This window comes from Salvelinus alpinus, chromosome 26 (genome assembly GCF_045679555.1).
Source record: "Salvelinus alpinus chromosome 26, SLU_Salpinus.1, whole genome shotgun sequence".
Classification (NCBI taxonomy): domain Eukaryota; kingdom Metazoa; phylum Chordata; class Actinopteri; order Salmoniformes; family Salmonidae; genus Salvelinus; species Salvelinus alpinus.
The window spans coordinates 3,456,822-3,479,636 of NC_092111.1; the positions used below are offsets into that span (position 1 = coordinate 3,456,822).

At 43.1% G+C, this 22,815-nt stretch overlaps 1 protein-coding gene across 1 annotated transcript in view; it reads right to left on the minus strand.

Moving 5' to 3' along the window:
• Positions 1 to 22,815, minus strand: part of LOC139554257 (oxysterol-binding protein-related protein 10-like) — a 129,784-nt gene that overhangs the window by 51,905 nt on the left and 55,064 nt on the right. The window contains exon 5 of the mRNA XM_071366999.1: positions 13,485 to 13,673. Coding sequence (XP_071223100.1) covers positions 13,485 to 13,673 — 189 coding nt within the window. The remainder of the gene's footprint in view (positions 1 to 13,484; positions 13,674 to 22,815) is intronic.

The window sequence follows — 22,815 nt, forward strand, 5'->3', positions numbered from 1 at the left end:
CGTCATCACGTTTTCAATGAACTCGATGGGACGTTCACAGCCATTATAAATGACAAAAATGTACAGAGACCCCTCTTTCTCAACGTGCGCCTCAAGCGTGAAGGCCATCGGACCTGCCTCGTTCCAAATCGTTTTCTAACCAGCATTATTTCTCCGGTCATGTTTTCAGTCGTTATAGTTGTTAAAAACATCATAAGGTAGTTAATTTGAAACGTTTTATAGCAATTTATATCCGTTTAGTGCGATTCTGAGGAATGTATTTGTCGTGCACTTTCTAGCTTTGGGAACGTTTCGCGGTCTCGGTCGTTGTTAGTGGACATTTCGAAGGACAGAGGACATCTATCGACCAAAAGACGTTTATAACATAGAAAGGATACATTGCCCAAGAATATGATGGAAGATCAGCTCAAAGTAAGCAATATTTAATATGATAAACCGTGTTTCTGTCGGAATATTTTAAACGCATTTTTCGCCATTTTGTTTTGTATAGCTTCACTTGGCCAACCCTGTATTGAAAAGTAAGGATAATTTTAAAAATGTAAATCAGCGGTTGCATTAAGAACTAATTTGTCTTTCGATTCCTGTCAACCCTGTATTTTTTAGTCAAGTATATGATTAGCTTTTAATTAAACTAGATCACTCTGATAGATGACGTCAGACATATTGAGGCTTGATTTCCTAGTATTTTCATTGTGTAACCACGGTTTTGTATGGCTAAATATGCACCTTTTCGAACAAACTGTATATGTATGTTGTAAAATGATGTTACAGGAGTGTCATCGGAAGAATTCTGAGAAGGTTAGTGAAAAAAATAATATCTTTTGGCGGTGATTACGTTATAGCGCTCTTTGGCTGGAATCGATGCTCTGGTAACGTTTTCACATGTAGTATGCTAACTTATCGATTTATTGTGTTTTCGCTGTAAAACGCTTAGAAAATCTGAAATATTGTCTGGAATCACAAGATCTGGGTCTTTCCATTGCTATGCTTTGTCTATTCTTATGAAATGTTTTATGATGAGTAAATTGGTCATACACGTTGCTCTATCTAGTAATTCTAGTGGATTTGTGATGGTCGGTGCAATTGTAAACTGTGATTTCTACCTGAAATATGCACTTTTTTCTAACAAAAACTATCCTATACCATGAATATGTTATCAGACTGTCATCTGATGGTTTTTTTTATAGGTTATTGGCTATCAATATCTTAGTTGAGCCGAATTGGTGATAGCACCTGAAGGAGTAAGAAACTGATGGAGTTAGAATAGTGGTGTATTTTGCTAACGTGTTTAGCTAATAGATTTACATATTTTGTCTTCCCTGTAAAACATTTTAAAAATCTGAAATGGTGGCTTTATTCACAAGATCTGTATCTTTCATCTGGTGTCTTGGACTTGTGATTTAATGATATTTAGATGCTACTATCTACTTCTGAAGCTATGCTATCTATGCTAATCAGTGTGTGGGGGGTGGGGGGTGCTCCCGGATCCGGGTTTCTGAGGCAGTAAAAGTTAACGTCCCATCCGAAAGACGGCACCCTACACAGAGCAGTGTCCCCAATCACTGCCCTGGGGCATTGGGATCTTTGTTTAGACCAGAGGAAAGAGTGCCTCCTACTGGCCCTCCAACACCACTTCCAGCAGCACCTGGTCTCCCATCCAGGGACTGACCAGGACCAACCCTGCTTAGCTTCAGAAGCAAGCCAGCAGTGGTATGCAGGGTGGTATGACAGAGTGGAAAGAAGAAAGCCTGTACAGAATAACAAATATTACTTAACATGCATCTGATTTGCAATAAAGTAAAACTGCTAAAAATGTGAGAAAGAAATGTACTTTATGTCCTAAATACAAAACGGTATGTTTGGGGCAATTCCAACACAACACATCACTAAGTACCACTCTTCAAATGTTCAAACATGGTGGTGGCTGCATCATGTTATGGCTATGCTTGTCATTGGATTTTCATGTGTAATGTGTGCAAAGCTGTTAGGATCTTACCCAGAAAGACTGGCTGCCAAAGGTGATTCTAACATATATTGACTCAGGGGTGTGAATACTTTCATTTTCAATAAATTTGCCGACATTTCTAAAAACCTGTTTTCACTTTGTCATTATGGGATATTATGTGTACATGGGTGAACAAAAAAATACATGTAATCCATTTTGAATTCAGTCTAACGCAACAAAATATGGAATATGTCAAGGGGTGTGCATACTTTCTGAAGGCACTGTATTACCACTAGTATATTACCATAAGTATTTATATTCCTGCTACCAGTCACTTTCCACCCCTGTTTACATGTACTGTACATTACCAGTCAAAGGTTTGGACACACCTACTCATTCAAGGGGTTTTCTTACATTTTGTACTATTTTCTACATTGTAGAATAATAGTGAAGACATCAAAACTATGAAATAACACAAAAAAAGTGTTTAAACAAACCAAAATATATTTCATCTTCAAAGTAGCCACCCCTTGTCTTGATGACAGCTATGTTCAGTTAATGAATATTCCAAAACACAAAACACACAGCAGCCCAGTCTTCAAATGGCACATCCGTTGTTTTGCTAACTGACAGATTCAGTGAGAACCATTACAGTCAGTGGTATATCTGTGGTACTTCCCTTGATGCGGAATACGTAGCTAATCAAACTACAATGCAAACAGAACAAATGGGATGTTATTGATAGGACTAGCCTCTGGTGATATTTCGTATCGTCGAGAGATTTTGTACATCAAACACTACAATTAAAATCAAGTGACTAAATGCTTTTCTATTGGGACTGCACTGCAATTTTACGTTCTCCTTCAAAAACACAAGCAACTGTTACCGGACTGACCCCCAACAGGTCCGTCCGTATATGTGACTGAAGTAGCTGCAGCTCAGTGGATCAGTCCACAACTCTCATCCATCCCACCATTCAGACAGAGGCCCTGTGTCCTATCATTTTCACTAGGCTTAACATGGGCTGAGTGTGTAGAGCCCCACGCCATGGGCAGCACACACACACCTTTTTGTTGTTAACAACCCGTCGCCTTTACACTCAGTCAAGTTTGAGACCTCAGACAGCTGTGGTCTTTTACATAGAAACACCTCCGGGGGGGGGGGGGGGAGAGAGAGAGAGAGAGAGAGAGAGAGAGAGAGAGAGAGAGAGAGAGAGAGAGAGAGAGAGAGAGAGAGAGAGAGAGAGAGAGAGAGAGAGAGAGAGAGAGAGAGAGAGAGAGAGAGAGAGAGAGAGAGAGAGAGAGAGAGAGCGAGCGCGAGAGAGAGAGCGCGAGAGAGCGAGAGCGAGAGAGAGAGAAGGAAAGAGAGAGAGAGATGGAAAGAGAGAGAGATGGAAAGAGAGAGAGATGGAAAGAGAGAGAGAGAGAGAAGGAAGGAAAGAGAGAGAAAGAGAGGGAAGGAAGGAAAGAGAGAGAGAAGAGATGGAAGGAAAGAGAGAGAGATGGAAGGAAGGAAAGAGAGATGGAAGGAAAGAGAGATGGAAGGAAAGAGAGAGAGGGAATAGTATGAGAGAGAAAAAAGGAGACGGAGCCCAGGGTCATCAAGCCTAAGAGTATTTCCTACAGAGCCCAATACAGTACGCTGCAGTAGAATCTAAAAACAAATCCCTCTCAGATGGCAGACGTGAGACTTCACACTCACGGTTGATTCAACACAACCTTGACTTAGAGAGAGAAAGAGACAGACAGCCCATCAGTAGAGATAGCCTGACTGAATTAGGCCACAGTCTTCCTCTGTCAGGGACCAGCCTCCTTTACTGGAAAACTGTCACGAGCTTGAACATCCTTCAAAATGGTGACACGCACACACTGACGATTCCCAGTGAGTTCTATTATATATATATATATATGCTTTGTATACACATTAAATCTACTTGTCTTAAGACTCCAGAGCAAAGGAATAGAGGGTCCACAGAGAGTGGACAAACTAAAATAGCGTGGTTCAAAATGGCAGCCAGTGTAGAGGTAGACACTAGGCAGAGATAAACTGCCTCCCCTCATTTCCCACTGGAGAGACAATGAGTATAGAAATAGCCTGACCTGACTGAACCTTTGAGCCGTGGATGTCTAAATGCCCAGTGGTGCTGCGCTATTCAGTGAGTCCAGGCGTCTGATGGGTTCACATCAGCCGGTTGTGACAGGCAGCACTGCTGGAGTCATGTGGTCTAGTTTCTGAGCTGGTCGGATGGTGGATGGAACCTGCGAGTGAGAGGCAACCAGCACGATGGCAACATTCCCGGTGTTCACATGGAGGATGTGATGGATTTCATCAGGGGCTGTTGGGTTTGGGTTTCGACACCCGGTGAGTGTTGGTGTGCTGTGTTTCCATGAGACTGAGCAGAGGTTTGATCACGTGGAGATTCCCCGGGGTGTGAAATATTACAGCCCGAGTCTACTACGACAACCCACACGTTCACAGCTACTCACTACCTGTTAAGTTCATGTTTTAAGTATCCCTATATTTCTGTCACTACGGTGCTGTCACTCTGTTATTAGTACGCCTGGTGGTAGTCTCACTGTTGATGGACCAGGTCAGAGTGCAATGGCAACCATGTTTTGTGAAAATACGGTTTAGTAAACGTTGTTAAACTGGAACCTAGTCGTCGTGTCATTTTAAGTCAACTTTGGTAGCAGAGGGTGGCTAATAACTACAATGTGCCACCTCGCTTCGACGAGAAGAGGTCGTACGAAAGTTGGGAAAATGAACTTGGGATCTGGACACGCGTTACTAATCTGGACGTGAAAAAGCGAGCACTTGCGGTGGTATTATCGCTCGAGGGACGAGCGAGAGATACAGCACTGGAAATATCCGTGGAGGATTTGAACAAGGATGACGGTATGGGAACTTTGATCAGAGCACTGGATTCTGTATTTCTTAAAGAAGAGAAAGACCGTGTCTACGAGGCATAATCAAACTTTGACAGAGTTACTTGAGACATTTTGGGTTGCAATGACGGAATACATAACTGATTTCGAACAGAGGTACAATAGAATGCGTAAGTACGACATGGTTCTCCCGGATGCAGTGTTAGCTTTCAAGTTGCTAGATACCGCCTGTCTGGATGGTAGGGAGAAACAGTTGGCTTTGACTGCTTGTACTGTGCTGACATTTGCTTCAATGAAGTTGGCACTAAAAACATTTTTTGGTGTCGCGCCAATAACAGAGTGCAAGTGAGTGACGCAGCATATTACACTGAGCAGCAGAGAAAAGGCGCCAACAAATCACGTTGTCAAGACAACCAGAAGAGGGCGCCATTGCCCGGCACAAATCCACTGGACAGGTATGGAAGGAGATCAAAATGTGCTATTTGGGGCCTCCCGGGTGGCGCAGTGGTCTAGGGCACTGCATCGCAGCGCTAGCTGCGCCACCAGAGTCTCTGGGTTCGCGCCCAGGCTCTGTCGCAGCCGGCCGCGACTGGGAGGTCCGTGGGACGACGCACAATTGGCCTAGCGTCGTCCGGGTTAGGGAGGGTTTGGCCGGTAGGGATATCCTTGTCCCATCGCGCTCCAGCGACTCCTGTGGCGGGCCGGGCGCAGTGCGCGCTAACCGAGGGGGCCAGGTGCACGGTGTTTCCGGGTTGGCCAGGTGCGGCTGGCTTCCGGGTTGGAGGCGCGCTGTGTTAAGAAGCAGTGCGGCTTGGTTGGGTTGTGCTTCGGAGGACGCATGGCTTTCGACCTTCGTCTCTCCCGAGCCCGTACGGGAGTTGTAGCGATGAGACAAGATAGTAATTACTAGCGATTGGATACCACGAAAAATTGGGGAGAAAAGGGGGTAAAATTATAATAAAAAATAATAAAAATATTTTAAAAAGAAAGTGCTATTTGTCAAAGCACTTACCATTGGGTTAAAGACTGTCCTCATAAAGATGAACAAGTTAAACCAACAGAGGAAAACGTAAACACAGTGTAATGTTACACTGCTCTGTTTTCTGATACTGAGATCTTCATAGTTGAATCGTTAGGATCTACTGTGATTGATACTGCATGTACACGCACATTGTGTGGTGCAAAATGGCTTGATAACTATGTCAGTGAACTAAATATGAAAGCACTACAAAATATGATTGACACACCAAGCAATAGAGCTGACATTTGGAGACGGTAGAATCGTCCATTCTACCAAGAGAGTCAAGATACCAGCAAAAATTGGTCAGACTAAGTGTTTCATTGAAACAGAGGTGGTCCCTGCAGATACAGTGCCTTGCAAAAATATTCATACCCCTTGGCGTTTTTCCTATTTTGTTGCGTTACAACCTCTAATTTAAATAGATTTTATTTGGATTTAATGTAATGGACATACACAAAATAGTCCAAATTGGTGAAGTGAAACAAAAACATTTGTTTAAAATTGTATTTATTTATTTGAAACATAAAATTGGTGCGTGCATATGTATTCACCCCCTTTCCTATGAAACCCCTAAATAAGATCTGGTGCAACCAATTACCTTCAGAAGTCACATAATTAGTTAAATAAAGTCCACCTCTGTGCAATCTAAGTGTCACATGATCCGTCACATGATCTCAGTATTTATGAACCTGTTCTGAAAGGCCCCAGAGTCTGCAACACTACTAAGCAAGCGGCACCATGAAGACCAAGGAGCTCTCCAAACAGGTCAGGGACAAAGTTGTGGAGATGTACAGATAAGGGTTGGGTTATAAAAAAATATCAGAAACTTTGAATATCCCACGTAGCACCATTAAATCCATTATAGAATATGGCACCACACAAACCTGCCAAGAGAGGGCCGCCCGCCAAAACTCACGGACTAGGCAAGGAGGGCATTAATCAGAGAGGCAACAAAAGAGACCAAAGATAACCCCGAAGGAGCTGCAAAGCTCCACATCGGAGATTGGAGTATCTGTCCATAGGACCAATTTAAGCCGTACACTCCACAGAGCTGGACTTTACAGAAGAGTGGCCAGAAAAAAGCCATTGCTTAAAGAAAATAAATAAGCAAACACGTTTGGTGTTTGCCAAAAGGCATGTGGGAGACTCCCCAAACATATGGAAGAAGGTACTCTGGTCAGATGAGACTAAAATGTAGCTTTTTGGCCATCAAGGAAAACACTATGTCTGGCGCAAACACAACACCTCTCATCACCCCGAGAATATCATCCCAAAAGTGAAGCATGGTGGTGGCAGCATCATGCTGTGGGGATGTTTTTCATTGGCAGGGCCTGGGAAACTGGTCAGAACTGAAGGAATGGTGGACAGCGCTAAATACAGAGAAATTCTTGAGGGAAACCTGTTTCAATCTTCCAGAGATTTGAGACTGGGACGGAGGTTCACCTTCCAGCAGGACAATGACCCTAAGCATACTACTAAAGCAACACTCGAGTGGTTTAAGATGAAACATTTAAAATGTCTTGGAATGGCCTAGTCAAAGCCCAGACCTCAATCCAATTGAGAATCTGTGGTATGACTTAAAGATTGCTTAAAGATTAAATAGTTACAAAGCATTGTATACAGCACAGAACCCATCCAACTTGAAGGAGCTGGAGCAGTTTTGCCTTGAAGAATGGGCAAAAATCCCAGTGGCTAGATGTGCCAAGCTTATAGAGAAGAGAGACAAGAGACATGTAGCTGTAATTGCTGCAAAAGATGGCTCTACAAAGTATTGACTTTTGGGGGTGAATAGTTATGCACGCCCAAGTACTGTTTTTTTTGTCTTTTTTCTTGTTTGTTTCACAATAAAAAACTATTTTGTATCTTCAAAGTGGTAGGCATGTTGTGTAAATGAAATGATACAACCCCCCCCCAAAATCCATTTTAATTCCAGGTTACAAGGCAACAAAATAAGAAAAATGCCAAAGGGGGTGAATACTTTCACAAGCCACTGTATCCCCGTACTATTAAGCAAAGCTTCCCTCAAGAAGGCAGGGGCTGTCCTAGACATAAAAAATGACAAGGCAGTGATGTTTAATAAACAACCAGTGACCCTTCAACTTACTACCTCAGGCCACTATTGTGTAAACATTTTTGACAAAGATATCAGAGTCTATGTAAAAATTTGATTCTGATGGAAACAGAGCACATGGAGATTCTGACAGTGACAGAGGAAAAACAAAGTTTTTTAAAAACGTCACAAACAGTTTGGACATGCTACAGTTGACAGAGTTCAGAAATTACTCAGCAGTTCTAGGAATAATGACGAGTGTATTTCCATTCTACGGCAGATATTTAACAGTGTTGAGACATGCCAGAAATACAGCATACCTAAGCCCAGACCAGCTGTTGGTTTGCCACTGGCTTCCAAGTACGATGAAACAGTAGCTGTAGATCTACATGAGATAGGACATAGTGTGTGGTACTTTCACATAATTGACCAAATCATATGCTTCAGTACTGGGAGCATTGTGAATACAAAGAAGCCCAGTGAAATCATCAAGCACTTAATTCATTCCTGGATAAGTGTGCATGACCCGCCCCAGAAATTGTACAGTTACAATGGAGGAGAATTAAATAATAATTAAATAAGAGAAATGGCTGAGAAATTCAACATGGAAGTAAAGACAACTGCTGCATACAGTCCATAGAGCAATGGACTTCTGGAGAGACATAATCAAACACTCACAGAAAGTGAAGCAAGACAATGGATGTGACTGGAAAACAGCCCTAGATTGGGCTTTGATGGCAAAAAACTCAATGCACAATGTTCATGGTTACAGCCCACACCAACTAGTGTTGGGGCAGAACCCTAATCCTTCCTCTGTATTGGTTGACAAGTCAACAGAACTAGAAGGGAACAGTGTGAGTGCATGGATGGGACAGCACCTTTCAGCACTACATGCAGCGAGAAAAGCGTTCACTGAAGCAGAGTGCTCAGAGAGAATTCGCAGGGCTCTGCGTAAACAGCTACGACCCACCAATGAGAAGTACGAGACTGAAAACAAAGTGTACTACAAACGAGTTGACTGTCAAGAGTACAAAGGATGGTGTGGTGATATTTGTGAGGCACGGAGGCACCATTGTCAGGGTGCATCACTCAAGATTGCGGAAAGTAAATGACCAACAAGACGGAGGGGCTGTTGCTGAGAATCAGCCTCCTAATGAAAATGACAAAAAGGACACAGTAACAGACACAAACCTACCAGATGTCGCATCCAATGATATGGACACTGAAACTGACACAGGAAATGGAGCAGGGACCTTCAACCATGACACAGGTAATACTGTTGAGCGTTCAAATAAGGAAAACATTCAACAACAGCCACATGTGTTAAGAGAACATGGTTGTTTCAATCTGAAAACTGGACAAACTGTTAAATACATGGACAGAGAAAGTGGTATTCCACACACAGCAACCGTCATTGGACGAGCAGGAAGGAAAACACCAGAACTGGTCCAACTTGCAGTACTCTGAACCAGCTACACTTTCTGGTACAACAGGGTCAGCTGACCTGTCACTTGTAGATCATCTCTGAATTGAACTAATGGAAAATCAGAATGACATTCAAAATGATGTACTTAAAACAAAGAACATGTCATTTGACTCAGCTAAACTAGATAAGCTCAGTAATTGGAGGAAAAATTTAATGTTTGAGGAAGTCAAAGGCAATGGCCAAAAATGTGTCTCAACAAGGTGGGTGTGTACCCTTAAAGAATCCTTAACTGGAATAATGCCAAAAGCACATCTAGTGGCTAGAGGTTGAGGAGCTGGCTGCTAAAGAACTCCCAAGAGCCTTACCGACATGCGCCTCAGTGATCTGCCAGAAAAAAATGGACACTTCATTCCATAGACATCAAATCTGCATTTTTGCAGGGAACAGAGCTGTCAAGGGACATTCACATCCGAGCGCCGCCTGAAGCTACGAGCGAAGGAACACTGTGGAAACTAAAAAAAAGTGTGTGTATGGCCTGGCAGATAAATCACTCTACTGGTACAACAAAGTGCAGAGTACAGGTGGAAAAACGGTGGATTCTGCAATCGTCTATTGGCTTGATCGATTTTCCATTGGTTCAATTCTGAGTTTATCTACACGTGACGTTGTTAAACTGGAACCTAGTCGTTGTGTCATTTTAAGTTAACTACTATACTAAGCAGCAGTCTACCTCTACAACCTACCAAACCTCTGGGAGGGAGGGGATGTAAATCAGGTCATGGAAAAAAGGGAAATGTAACCAGGCTCATTTTGGGCAGAATGCAGGTTAGCACAAGCTTGAAACAGCATAGAAAAAAGAAAGACAACTCAGTTTCCTATAATCCAAGTCCAAATTCAGAGATGGCCCCAAATGAGTGTTTGGGTTATTTAACAGTCAAACCATCTGCTAGATATTTACTCAAATCACTCTGGGTTCATTTCAGGTGACAAGTCTACTTTCCAAATGGTGAGAAATGTTGCCACTCCTGAAGTCGTTTTTCTGTCAATGTTTTTTTAGACATCCTATTTTCAGAGAAGATCTCAGTTTTTTTTTTTAAAGTCATTCTCAGTGTGAAGATTGACACAGCGTATGAATCTGATCTGAATGGGGAATCTAACGACTTGAAATCAGCCAGGCACAAATGATCTTATCAAAAGCTTCACGAAAGTGTTTAATTCTTCCAAGAATGTCAATAACCTGGCAGTGTTATTTGAATCACAAGTAGAAAAATGCATTCATTAAAGAAAAACACCCGAGCTATAGTTTCATGGGGAGCCTGGTAAAATGTCTCCGTCTGTTCATATTCCCTAGCGGAGTCCTTGTGGTGTTCGGTGATCCAATTCCTCAGCTGAGTTTTGATTACACGCTACCCTGCAAGCCGGTGTACTTTTCACCAATGCCCTTTCAGAGTTCCATGTTTCTGAGAACCTGGACAAAGCCACCTTGTTCCAGAAGCAGAACCTCAAAGAGAGCAGCCTTTGTTGTTGGCTCCCATACCTGTGCATTGATACAGTGTCCGGTAGCTACAGCAGGAATGAGAAGTTCTGACCACCATGTCCTTTATCCAGAACGGACAAAAATGTTGTTATTTGTGCCATGTAGAGCCATCAGTAAAATCAAATAACATTTTATTTGTCACATGCGCTGAATACAGCATTTCACCTTACAGTGAAATGCTTACTTACAAGCCTATAACCAACAATGCAGTTTTAAGACAAAATACCTACAAAAATAAGAAATAAAAGTAACACATAATTAAAGAGCAGCAGTAAAATAACAATAGCGAGGCTATATACAGTGAGTACCGGTACAGAGTCAATGTATGGGGGCACCGGTTAGTCGAGGTAATATGCACAGTACATGTAGGTAGAGTTATTAAAGTGACTATGCATAGATAATAACAGAGTGGCAGCAGTGTAAAAGAGGCGGGTGGGGGCAATGCAAATTAGATTAGATGTTCAGGAGTCTTATGGCTTGAGGGTAGAAGCTGTTAAGAAGCCTCATGGACCTAGACTTGGCGCTCTGGTACCGCTTGCCGTGCGGTAGCAGAGAGAACAGTCTATGACTATTTTTAGGGCCTTCCTCTGACATCGCCTGGTATAGAGGTCCATCCTGGATGGCAGGAAGCTTGGCTTTAGATGTACAGTAACTAATGGAACTAATGTTCAGCCCTTCACCCATTCCTGGAAGGCAATGTCCGACAGAGGCAATGGTACAGCACACAAGTGTGTCCACTGCCAATACTCCATACACCAGGCCTCAAAGTCAAAGACAACTCTAGTCTGCACCAGCTTCGGTTGCTGACGGTGTCTAAAGCTGTAATAGTCCAAGGCCGAATATTTCGCAGGTTGACGTTTATTGTCACGAGTCTTGTCCTGGAGGCAGAACTGAGCGATTTCCCCTTAGATAGGCCAGCAGCAAAGTCAAAATTGGTTATATTGTAAAAGTTCATGATTTATTAATTTTTTTAGCTTTTTGGTCTTCATTTAAGGTTAGGGTTAGGCATTAGGGTTAGCAGTGTGGTTAAGGTTCGGGTTCAAATCAGATTTGAGGACTTTGTGGCTGTGCCAGCTAGTGACAACTACGCAGAGCTGGCTCCAGAACAAGATTCACGACGAAAAATGCTAACCTGCGAATATTTCAGGGCAAAGACATAATAATAATGAACAAAAATAGGCCTCCTTTATTTCAAAGCTTAGAGGAAAAACAGCTTATCTCTGATGGATAGAAGAATACACTGTCATCACTTTGAGAATTCTTTCCATCAGCTGAAAATGTGTTCAAGTCATCTTATCTATATAATAATTCAGCAGACAAGTACACAGCCCACTGACAATAGCAGGAACAAGACTAGACCGCTAGGACTAACTAAACAAAAGTTGTGAATGAGGCGACTGCTCAGCTAAAAGTGTCAAGACAATCGAGATTCCAATCTGCCGTCTCTGGCCTGTAGTACAGTATAGCGTAATCTTTTTCAATAAATCCCTATAAGCAACTGCAGTCAGGCTATACAGGAAGGTTACAAAAAAATCAGTCGTTTTAAAAGGCAAACGCTTACATTTATGAATGAATGCATATGAACAATAGCCTGGTTAACCCAGATTGAGCGCCGCGTTCACAGTGTGTTCAGTCTGGTTTAAAAACCTCTACGGGATGGGTGTTCCTACACCGGGACGGTTGTTGCTGACGTGCGCTAATGTGACTAGAATGACGTTGTAAGTAACAGCCAACTTTCCAGAAAGCTTCAATTCTTGTCATTGTAACAGAAGTGTCCAATTTACAATAGCTATGAGTGAAAAAAAATACCACGCTATCGTTTGAGGAGAGTGCACAACGACAAATAAACTTTTATCACGGCAACTGGTTTGATACATTCCCCTCTGAAGGTAAATAATGTACTTACATTCAGTAATCTTCAGTAAGACATGCAAAAAAAGGAGCTAAGTACAGACTGATCAGTTTTGGAGGAAGAATTCGAAGGGCAGTTTCAGTCTCAAAATGTTTATGCAAATCAATGCCAAATTCTGCAGTTGGTTATTCAACCATTTTAGCAAAAACTGGAGTTACTGCTATAATGCCCCTTACAGAATGTAGAACATAAAGACACACCACCTCTCTCTAGTTCAGACTTCACTCCATAGGTACAACATTAGCTCGCCTATTAGCTCGATTTCCCGTTTGTCGCATGCCATGTTAAGCAGTATGGATGTATACAGAGAAACGCAAAGCCAGATCAAGCTACAGACATAACGAGCAGTGCAGTCAATGTTGATCGGGTCAAATGCCCAGGCCCAAAAATATTTTATGAACTCACTGCACCAATGGCCCACCAGAGGGTTGTCAGAAACACTGAATGCATAGGACATGGGATAGAGTGCAGTATTGAAACAAGAGTGTGTTGGGGTCAATATCAACTTGAAATGACTGGGTCATGTACTTTGAACAGAAATATTCCATAATGTGGAAATAGTTCATTTAAAAATCCAAACTCCATGACTCCAATCTGTCTGAAATCGGGATGAATTTGGCAGAAGGTCTGCCTAGCGTCTACAACAATGAATAATCAATGAATCCATGACGATGTCATCAGAGAGGGACAGTTCCAGGTTCCACCCACCTCTTTGACCTCCAGCAGTCTGCCAGAAAACTGGTTTTTGGCCCGTCGGGCAGCGGCTGGGGACTTGTGGTGGGTGATGGTCACGATGTTGCTGGGTGTGCCCAGACACGCCAAGCGCCTCTGGGTACCAGGCGAGGAGGAGGCTGGCAGGAGGGAGACACTACGGGACCGACCGGAAGATGACGAGCCCTAAGAGAGAAAGACAAAAAAAAAGAGAGGAGGGATATGTGAAGTGCCAACTACTCAACTACTTCCTACTTCTACTTTCATCTAACATTCACCTGTATCCTATGAACTGTGAGTCTGGTTTGTGAATCAAACCAGAAAACAGAAAGGGGTTTAGCCTTCTTCAATAAGCTTGGGTACTGTATGAAAGCCATGTTGAAACCAGTGCCTGGCGAAGGGCAGCAAACCGAAGACAGCACCTTGTTGTTTCCTTAAAAGGTCCACATTTCAGTCGTATGAAGAGAACCATGACTAACCCTTAGCCTGGGCCTCTTGTTATCACAAACCCCAAACAAAACCAGAGCAAAAGCTTCCACCTCTCCAGTGAGGTTAACTCCTAAATTAGTTTCAGGGTACTCCTGACAAGAGCCAAGAAGTTACATAGAAGTGAACGACCAGTTAAAAGAGATTTAAGAAGCTATCAACGGAACTTAAAAAAGTGGACCTTTGCCTTTCGTTTCCTTTATAGCTCACACCACCATCAAAATCAAATCCGGTTCGCTCCTTCCCTCTCTACATCTCCCTGCCCTCTGTAGAATAGCTGCCATGTCTCTGTCGGAACTCGTCCTCACCCTCAATCAATTTACAGCAGTCCCAGAGAGAAAGAGTCCCTACAACCTGGATACCACAGAGGACTGGGCACAGCACAGCCAAGAGAGAGAGAGAGAGAGAGCAGTAAGATAAATACATAAATCAAATAAACAACTGTCCCTGAGCACTGCAAACCGGAGGGGAAACAACTCCAGTTTTAGAACTGGCAACTCTCGCTCCCAGGAGCTCAGAGCCATAATAGTCACAAACGGACAAGGGCGCAATGTGACATTGCAGGAAAGTACAGGACGTAATCTACAGTGCATTCAGAAAGTATTCCGACCCCTTGACTTTTCCACATTTTGTTACGTTACAGCCTTATTCTAAAATTTATTTAAACATTTTTTTTTTTATCACCAATCTACACACTATACCTCAGAATGACACAGTGAAAACAGGATTTTTAGACATTTTTGCAAATGTATTAATACAATTTTTAAAACAGAAATACCTTATTTACCTAAGTATTCAGATCCTTTGCATTGAGACTCGAAATTTAGCACAGGTGCATCCTGTTTCCATTGATCACCCTTGAGATGTTTCTACAACTTGATTGAAGTCCACCTGTGGTAAATTCAATAGATTGGACATGATTTGGAAGGGCACACACCTGTCTATATAAGGTCCCACAGTTGACAGTGCATGTCAGAGCAAAAACCAAGCCATGAGATCGAAGAAATTGTCCGTAGAGCTCCGAGACAGGATTGTGTTGAGGCACAGATCTGAGGAAGGGTACCAAAAAATGTCTGCAGCATTGAAAGTCCCCAAGAACATAGTGGCCTCAATCATTCTTAAATTTACCAAGAACCCAATGGTCACTCTGACAGAGCTCCAGAGTTCTTCTGTGGAGATGGGGGAACCTTCCAGAAGGACAACCATTTCTGCAGCACTCCACCAATCAGGCCTTTATGGTAGAGTGGCCAGACGGAAGCCACTCCTCAGTAAAAAGGCACATGACAACCCGCTTGGAGTTTGCAAGAATGCACCTAAAGGACTCTCAGACCATGAGAAACAAGATTCTCTGGTCTGATGAAACCGAGATTGATACTCTTTGGCCAAGCATCACATCTGGAGGAAAACTGGCACCATCCCTACGGTGAAGCATGGTGGTGGCAGCATCATGCTGTGGGGATATTTTTCAGCAGCAGGGACTGGGAGACTCGTCAGGATCAAGGGAAAGATGAACGGAGGAAAATAAAAAGAGATCCTTGATGAAAACTTGCTCCAGAGTGCTCAGGACCTCAGACTGGGGCAAAGGTTCACCGTCCAACAGGACAACGACCCTCAGCACACAGCTAAGACAACGCAGGAGTGGCTTCGGGACAAGTCTCTGAATGTCCTTAAGTGGTCCAGCCAGAGCCCAGACTTGAACCCAATCGAACACCTCTGGAGAGACCTGAAAATAGCTGTGCAGCGACGCTCCCCATCCAACCTGACAGAGCTTGAGAGGATCTGCAGAGAAGAATGAGAGAAACTCCCCAAACACAGGTGTGCCAAGCTTGTAGCGTCATACCCAAGAAGACTTGAGGCTGTAATCGCTACAAGGTGCTTCAACAAAGTACTGAGTAAAGGGTCTGAATACTTATGTGATATTTTTTTATTTTTCTCTACATTTGCAAACATTTCGACCAACCTTTTTTTGCTTTGTCATTATTGGGTATTGTGTGTAGATTGACGAGGAAAAACAACAATTTAAATCAATTTTATTGATTCATTTGAATTTAGAAAATGCTCTGTTATTAAAATAAATAGAAGTTTTGCTCCATGAAGTAATCCAATAATGTGTACAAATCTTCTCTCATTGATTGAGACAGTTGGGTCCACCTAAAAGTGCATGTCACTCACCTGTCACGATCAATGAGAGAAGATTTGAAATAGACAAGATGGCAGTGTACACATAAAAGGAGCATTTTCTAAATTCAAACAAACCACCTGCAACTGGATACTGATATTTTAGAAGATACATGTTTGGCCGAATCGAGAACGAATATAGTATCGCCAAATTAAGGTTAGTCGAAGATTCTCTGTGCTACACCAAATAGTACCCTTCATGTAACGGCTAATGGACCATCACATTAGCCCATTACAATCTGCTAGCTAGGCTAACTTATGAATACAGCAAAGATTATTCAAGCTTGTGAACTACGGTACTTGTTCTACTTTTCTGTGGATACAGAAACTACTTTTCTGTCGATACAGAAAGAAAAACATGACTTTTCTCATAAAAAGGTACAAAAAACTGTGTACTAATGAAACTCTCCAATTTCTGCATTCTATTAGGTCTCCAAATTGGGACGGTTAAAGACTTATCCCCCTTGCTTAATGCATTTCCCTATTAGGAAACAATTGAGTGAATAAATCTACATATACTGTATACATAATGCAGTCACTCTCCACGTACTGCAACCTCAGCAGTGTTTCACCGAGCTCCCTTCCCCCCCTCCCAAACTGGCAGGTCTGCCCCTCACAGGTGTGCCCTTACTGCGTGGGTCGACTTGGCCCTCCATAATAGAACGTGGGCAGTGGGCGCCACATAGGTCAGGAGACGGTATTAAAGACAGAAATAATCTACTGTAATTTATCTGTAGTGGGGCTCTGCTGGGCCTGTTAAGAGGCACCTGAAAAAGAGACTGATGCCGAATACCCGCCTGAGCACACCACTCCTGCATCAAAAGCAATGATATGCTGGGGGGCCTGCAGGGAAATAAGTCTACAAAGAGCCGGGATGAGAGGAATTTCAAACCTCAATGAGAGTTATTCTAAATTACAGTATCATCCTCTCTTCCACTGCAGTGTGGTAGGAAACGTAGCCTCCGGCTATATAAGAGATGCCTTTCTTCCTTACATGAACCAACTACAGTACAAAGAGTCATTGTAAATACACCAGAGAAAAAGGGTTGCTCTTTGTAACTGGTGACCGACTCATTGAAAGAAATGGTATGAAATAGGGCTGGGGTGGTCATGAAATGTTGTCAGCCGGTGATCGTCAAGCAAATAACTGCCGATCTCACGGTAATTGGCCGTTAATTAACAAACATATTTAGCATCAACACATCTACATTTAAAAAAAATGATAAACCCATTTAATATAGCCTACACCATCACAATAAATCCATTATTTATTTTAGACAGGTCTAAAGAAACATGATATGAAGAAAATTCTGTCTATTTCAGAAGAACAGAATAGCATACTCAGTGTTAGGCCCTGATCTGGCTATGGGCTACACTAGTTCATTTATCTGAAAAGATTTGCTTAAAATTCCGTGGAATTATGTTATATTATTTTAGAGTATGAAAAATGCAATTAAACATAGCTGAATAAAATAGAAAGGATATGGGCCCGAGTGACGCAGCGGTGCTAGAGGCGTTACTACAGACCCGGGTTCATTCCCGGGCTGTGCCACAACTGGCCGTGAGTTCCATAGGCGCACAATTGGCCCAGCGTCGTCTGGGTTAGGGGCACGTTTGGCTGGGGGGGGGGGGCCTATACATGGCTCATCGCGCGCTAGCGTCCTTGTGGCAGGCCGGGTGCCTGCAGGCTGACCCAGGTCACCAGTTGAACGGTGTTTCCTCCGACACATTGGTGCGGCTGGTTTCCGGGTTAAGCTGGTGTGTGTTAAGGAGCGCGGTTAGGTGGGTCATGTTTCGGAGGACGCATGACACCACCGTCGCCTGTCCCGAGCCAGTTGGGGAGTTTCAGTGATGAGACAAGATCAAAATCGGGAAGAAAAAGGGGTGTAAAATACAAATTTCAAATCAACATTTGATTTGCATCATGCAGCCTTAGAATGTATTTTTTTTAAATCAACATATACAGTACACTACATAATATATGTGTGAAATTTGTTTTTATTCAGAATGGACCATTATCATGCACCTGTCTCGGAACATGGGCAGGGGGAAAAAAATACATGTCATCTATGCACTTAAATAACAAATGGATGATGCTTTTCCCATGGTTCATTTTCATGCCAGCCAGGTAGGCTATACAGAGAAAAGAGTCGGCCCAAGAATTGAACCCTGTGGCACCCCCATAGAGACTGCCAGAGGTCCGGACAACAGGCCCTCCGATTTGACACACTGAACTCTATCTGATAAGTAGTTGGTGAACCAGGCGAGGCAGTCATTTGACACTCTGGACGGTGTCAAATCGGAGGGCCTGTTGTCTGGACCTCTGGCAGTCTCTATGGGGGTGCCACAGGGTTCAATCCTCGGGCCGACTCTTTTCTCTGTATTCATCCGTGGTGGAAATAAAAGGGAGAAATAGAGGTGGAAGAGGATAGGAAGACTCCCTCTTCTTTTACCTGAGTGCACAAAGAACAAAAATGGCAGGAAAGACTGAGCAAGTTATAGAAACAGGTCCAGAAAGATTTGATTGCAATGGAGGATTGAGAGAGGCCTTAGCAAAAATGCAGGTAAAAAGAGATGAAGAATCACTGGACGAGGACATAACAGCTGAAATGGAAGCAAGACAGTGGACGGAGAAATAAGAAGGCTGGAAAAAAAAATGAGCGGAAAGAACAGGTGTGTAAGGAACGAGATTGAGAGAGTGGAGAAGATACAGTTGAGATCGGAAGTCTACATACACTTTAGCCAAATAACAAATACAAATTGTTTGTACAGATGAACGTGGTACCTTCAGGCGTTTGGAAATTGCTCCCAAGGATGAACCAGACTTCTGGAGGTCTATTTTTTTTTTCTACTGAGGTCTTGGCTGATTTCTTTAGATTTTTCCCATGATGTCAAGCAAAGAGGCACTGAGTTGGAAGGTAGGCCTTGAAATACATCCACGGGTACACCACCAATTGACTCAAATTATGTAAATTAGCCTATAAGAAGCTTCTAAAGCTGTGACATAATTTTCTGGAATTTTCCAAGCTGTTTAAAGGCACAGTCAACTTAGTTTATGTAAACTTCTGACCCACTGGAATTGTAATAGTGAATTTGAAGTGAAATAATCTGTCTGTAAACAATTGTTGGACAAATTACTTGTGTCATGCACAAAGTAGATGTCCTAACCGACTTGCCAAAACCATAGTTTGTTCACAAGAAATGTGTGGAGTGGTTGAAAAACTAGTTTGATTGACTCCAACCTACGTGTATGTGAACTTCCGACTTCAACTGTATAGCCAGTTTTAGGGGAAATGGTCTATGGCAGGGAAAGGGAAAAAAAAGAGGGCTGCCAAGTAGGAGGAAGATGAAAGAACCTGAAAGATATGGTGCACAATGTCCAATTTTTATAAAAGGAACTCAAGGGCATTATGTCCCATGGGGCTCGCAGGACCTGGAAGGGTTGGTTGCCCGCCTACCTGACCTCCATGATGGAGCAGGAAAATGGATAAGGACTTTTGAAGAGCAAACCATGGGTAAGCTACTGGCTGTGGGGGATCTGAAGGCCCTGCTGGCGAGAGTAGTGGGAGTGGCAGAGATGGACGATGTAGGGAGGTCCAGTAACCTGAACGAGGCAAAAAGGACTACACTGGAAGATGGAATAGACTTTGACTCACACCGTCCAGACTTTTGCTGTGCTCTAAGAAGGGAATACCCGGCAAGGATTGAAAGGTCACTGAAAGGAGAAGCAATAGGGGTCACAGAAAGCCCAGCTGCATACCTATATGGACAGCTGAAACGATGGAGGCAGGAAACAGAACGGGATCCAGAGGGGGACCCGCTGATGACAACTCTGTTCCCGGAACTCAGTGGTTGAAGCCATGCCCCAGTCAGTAAGGAGCAGACTGGAGGACGTGGTGGGACTGACTTCAAAGTCACACAAAGAATTCTGTGACCATGTAATCCATGCGGTGGAAAAACACAGAAAGGATAAACAAAGACTCAAGGAACAAGGAAAAGCCATTCAGAACAAGCTAACACAGCTCCAGCTGGAAGAGCTAACGAACAAAGGAGAAAAAAAAGAAAGTCCAAGCTCCAGTGACAGCCCCTGTGCCTGAAGCAGATCAATGGCTGCAGTCTCCCCTGGAGTACTACAACCACCTCCTGTCCAGCAGGCCCAAGTACAACCCACACCACCTGTAGTGAATGTGTATGCACAACAACCCCAACAATGGAATAATGGCAATAGGCAACAAAGACTTCCGCAAAACAATCAGAGAGGAGGAAACAGGGGCCCGCTTGGACCACCTGGGATCTGTTGGGGATGCCAACACCCAGGACACACTCGACGAAAGTGCCCTATTAACCCCTGGCAACAACAGGGAAACAGGAACCAAAATAATTGGAAACAGACTGGAGGAGGCTAGCAACAAAAATCGGAAGCAACCACAGGGTCCTGTGAACCCATGGGCGGAGCCTAAATCAGGGATACTAGGGGTGCCCAGAGGATCCTACAGGGGAGGTTCCCAGTTCCCAGTGACACGAGAGCTGATCAAGAACCCTATCCTGCAGGTTCAAATAGAGAACAGAGGCACATCCATGATGATAGATACTGGAGCCACTTACACATGTGTAAGTCCAAATTATACCTCTCATCTCCCCATGTCTGGTAAATATGCCAAAACTATAGGATTCTCGGGACAAAAACGCAGTTAATTCCAGTGACAGCTCCAGTCCGTTTAACAGCTGATGATAAATCAGCGACCCTTCCTATATTATTGTCAGAACAAACCCCAATGAATCTACTGGGAAGGGATGCTCTATGCAAAATGGGCATACAAATGAAGTGCTCTGCTGAAGGGGTAACGGGACTAAAACCTACAAATGGTAATGACAAAAAGGAACAGCAAATATGTATTGGTCGGGAGAAATGAAGACAGAAATAGGTCAAACTGTAAAGAAGTGGGGAAGGTTTATCCAGGCTCAGATTCCTGAAGCTGATCGAGCAAAACCAGAGTGCACAATGGCACTATGACCCCTACCAAGACCTGTTATTAGAACAACTTTGGATAATAAATGCAAATGGAAAAATCAGTACCAATTATGTCCCAGGAAACAGGGAGCAGCAATGGATGTGATGGACAGGGATGGTTCAGAATGTGGGAAAAAATAGCATAATATTTCTGATTCCGTTCCACACATTACATTGCTAGTAAATAAGGGCGCTATAGTAAAGTATTTAGGTCCCGTGATGAAACAAGCAAAAATAAGCAAGTGGAACAAAAACAGCCTATCCACTGACAAAGCCTTTATTAAAATACTGGCCGCAACAGTAATGAATGGGGACCCAAAGGAGGCAGAAGTTAGAGCTAACCAACAAGTAGAATTAGGAGAAGGGATAGCACCAGATAACAAGCAGAGGCAGGAAATAGAAAAGAAACTTACCAGAAGGGGTGTCACAACATGACACAGACATTGGATTAGTAAAATCAGCAAGTCCTGTGTGCATTAAACTAAAACCAGATGCTAAACACCCCTGGAAAGCCCAATATTATATGAAACCAGAAGCCGAGGAAGGCATAAGCATGACAATTGAGGGGCTGATAAAAGCAGGGGTATTGATAGAAACACAGAGCTGCTATAATACATCTTTATTGCCAGTCCTTAAAGCAGATGGAAAGAAATGGAGACTGGTACATGGCTTATGAGCAATAAATGACATTGCACAGGACTGGCTTGTGGAAGTTCCAAACCCTCACACGCTGCTGATCAATGTTCCCCCAGATGCCAAGTACCTTACAGTGATTGATTGATGTGGAGCATTTTTTAGTGTGCCCCCTGTGGAGGAGTGCAGACATCTGTTTGCTTTCACGTACAAATAAAAAAAGTAAACATATACAGTTGAAGTCGGAAGTTTACATACACCTCAGCCAAATACATTTAAACTCAGTTTTTCACAATTCCTGACATTTAATCCTAGTACAATTTCCCTGTCTTAGGTCAGTTAGGAACACCACTTTAATTTAAGAATGTGAAATGTCAGAATAATAGTAGTGATAATGATTTATTTCAGCTTTTATTTCTTTCATCACATTCCCAGTGGGTCAGAAGTGTACATACCCTCAATTAGTATTTGGTAGCATTGCCTTTAAATTGTGTAACTTGGGTCAAACATTTTGGGTAGCCTTTCACAAGCTTCGCACAACAAGTTGGGTGAATTTTGGCCCATTCCTCCTGACAGAGCTGGTGTAACTGAGTCAGGTTTGTAGGCCTCCCTGCTCGCACACGCTTTTTCAGTTCTGCTCACAAATTTTCTATAGGATTGAGGTCAGAGCTTTGTGATGGCCACTCCAATACCTTGACTTTGCCACAACTTTGGAAGTATGCTTGGGGTCATTGCCCATTTGGAAGACCCATTTGCGACCAAGCTTTAACTTCCTGACTGATGTCTTGAGATGTTGCTTCAATATATCCACAATTTTCCTACCTCATGATGCCATCTATTTTGTGAAGTGCACCAGTCCCTCCTGCAGCAAAGTACCCCCACAACATGATGCTGCCACCCCGTGCTTCACGGTTGGGATGGTGTTCTTCGGCTTGCAAGCCTCCCCCTTTTTCCTCCAAACATAACAATGGTCATTATGGCCAAACAGTTCTATTGTTGTTTCATCAGATTTCTCCAAAA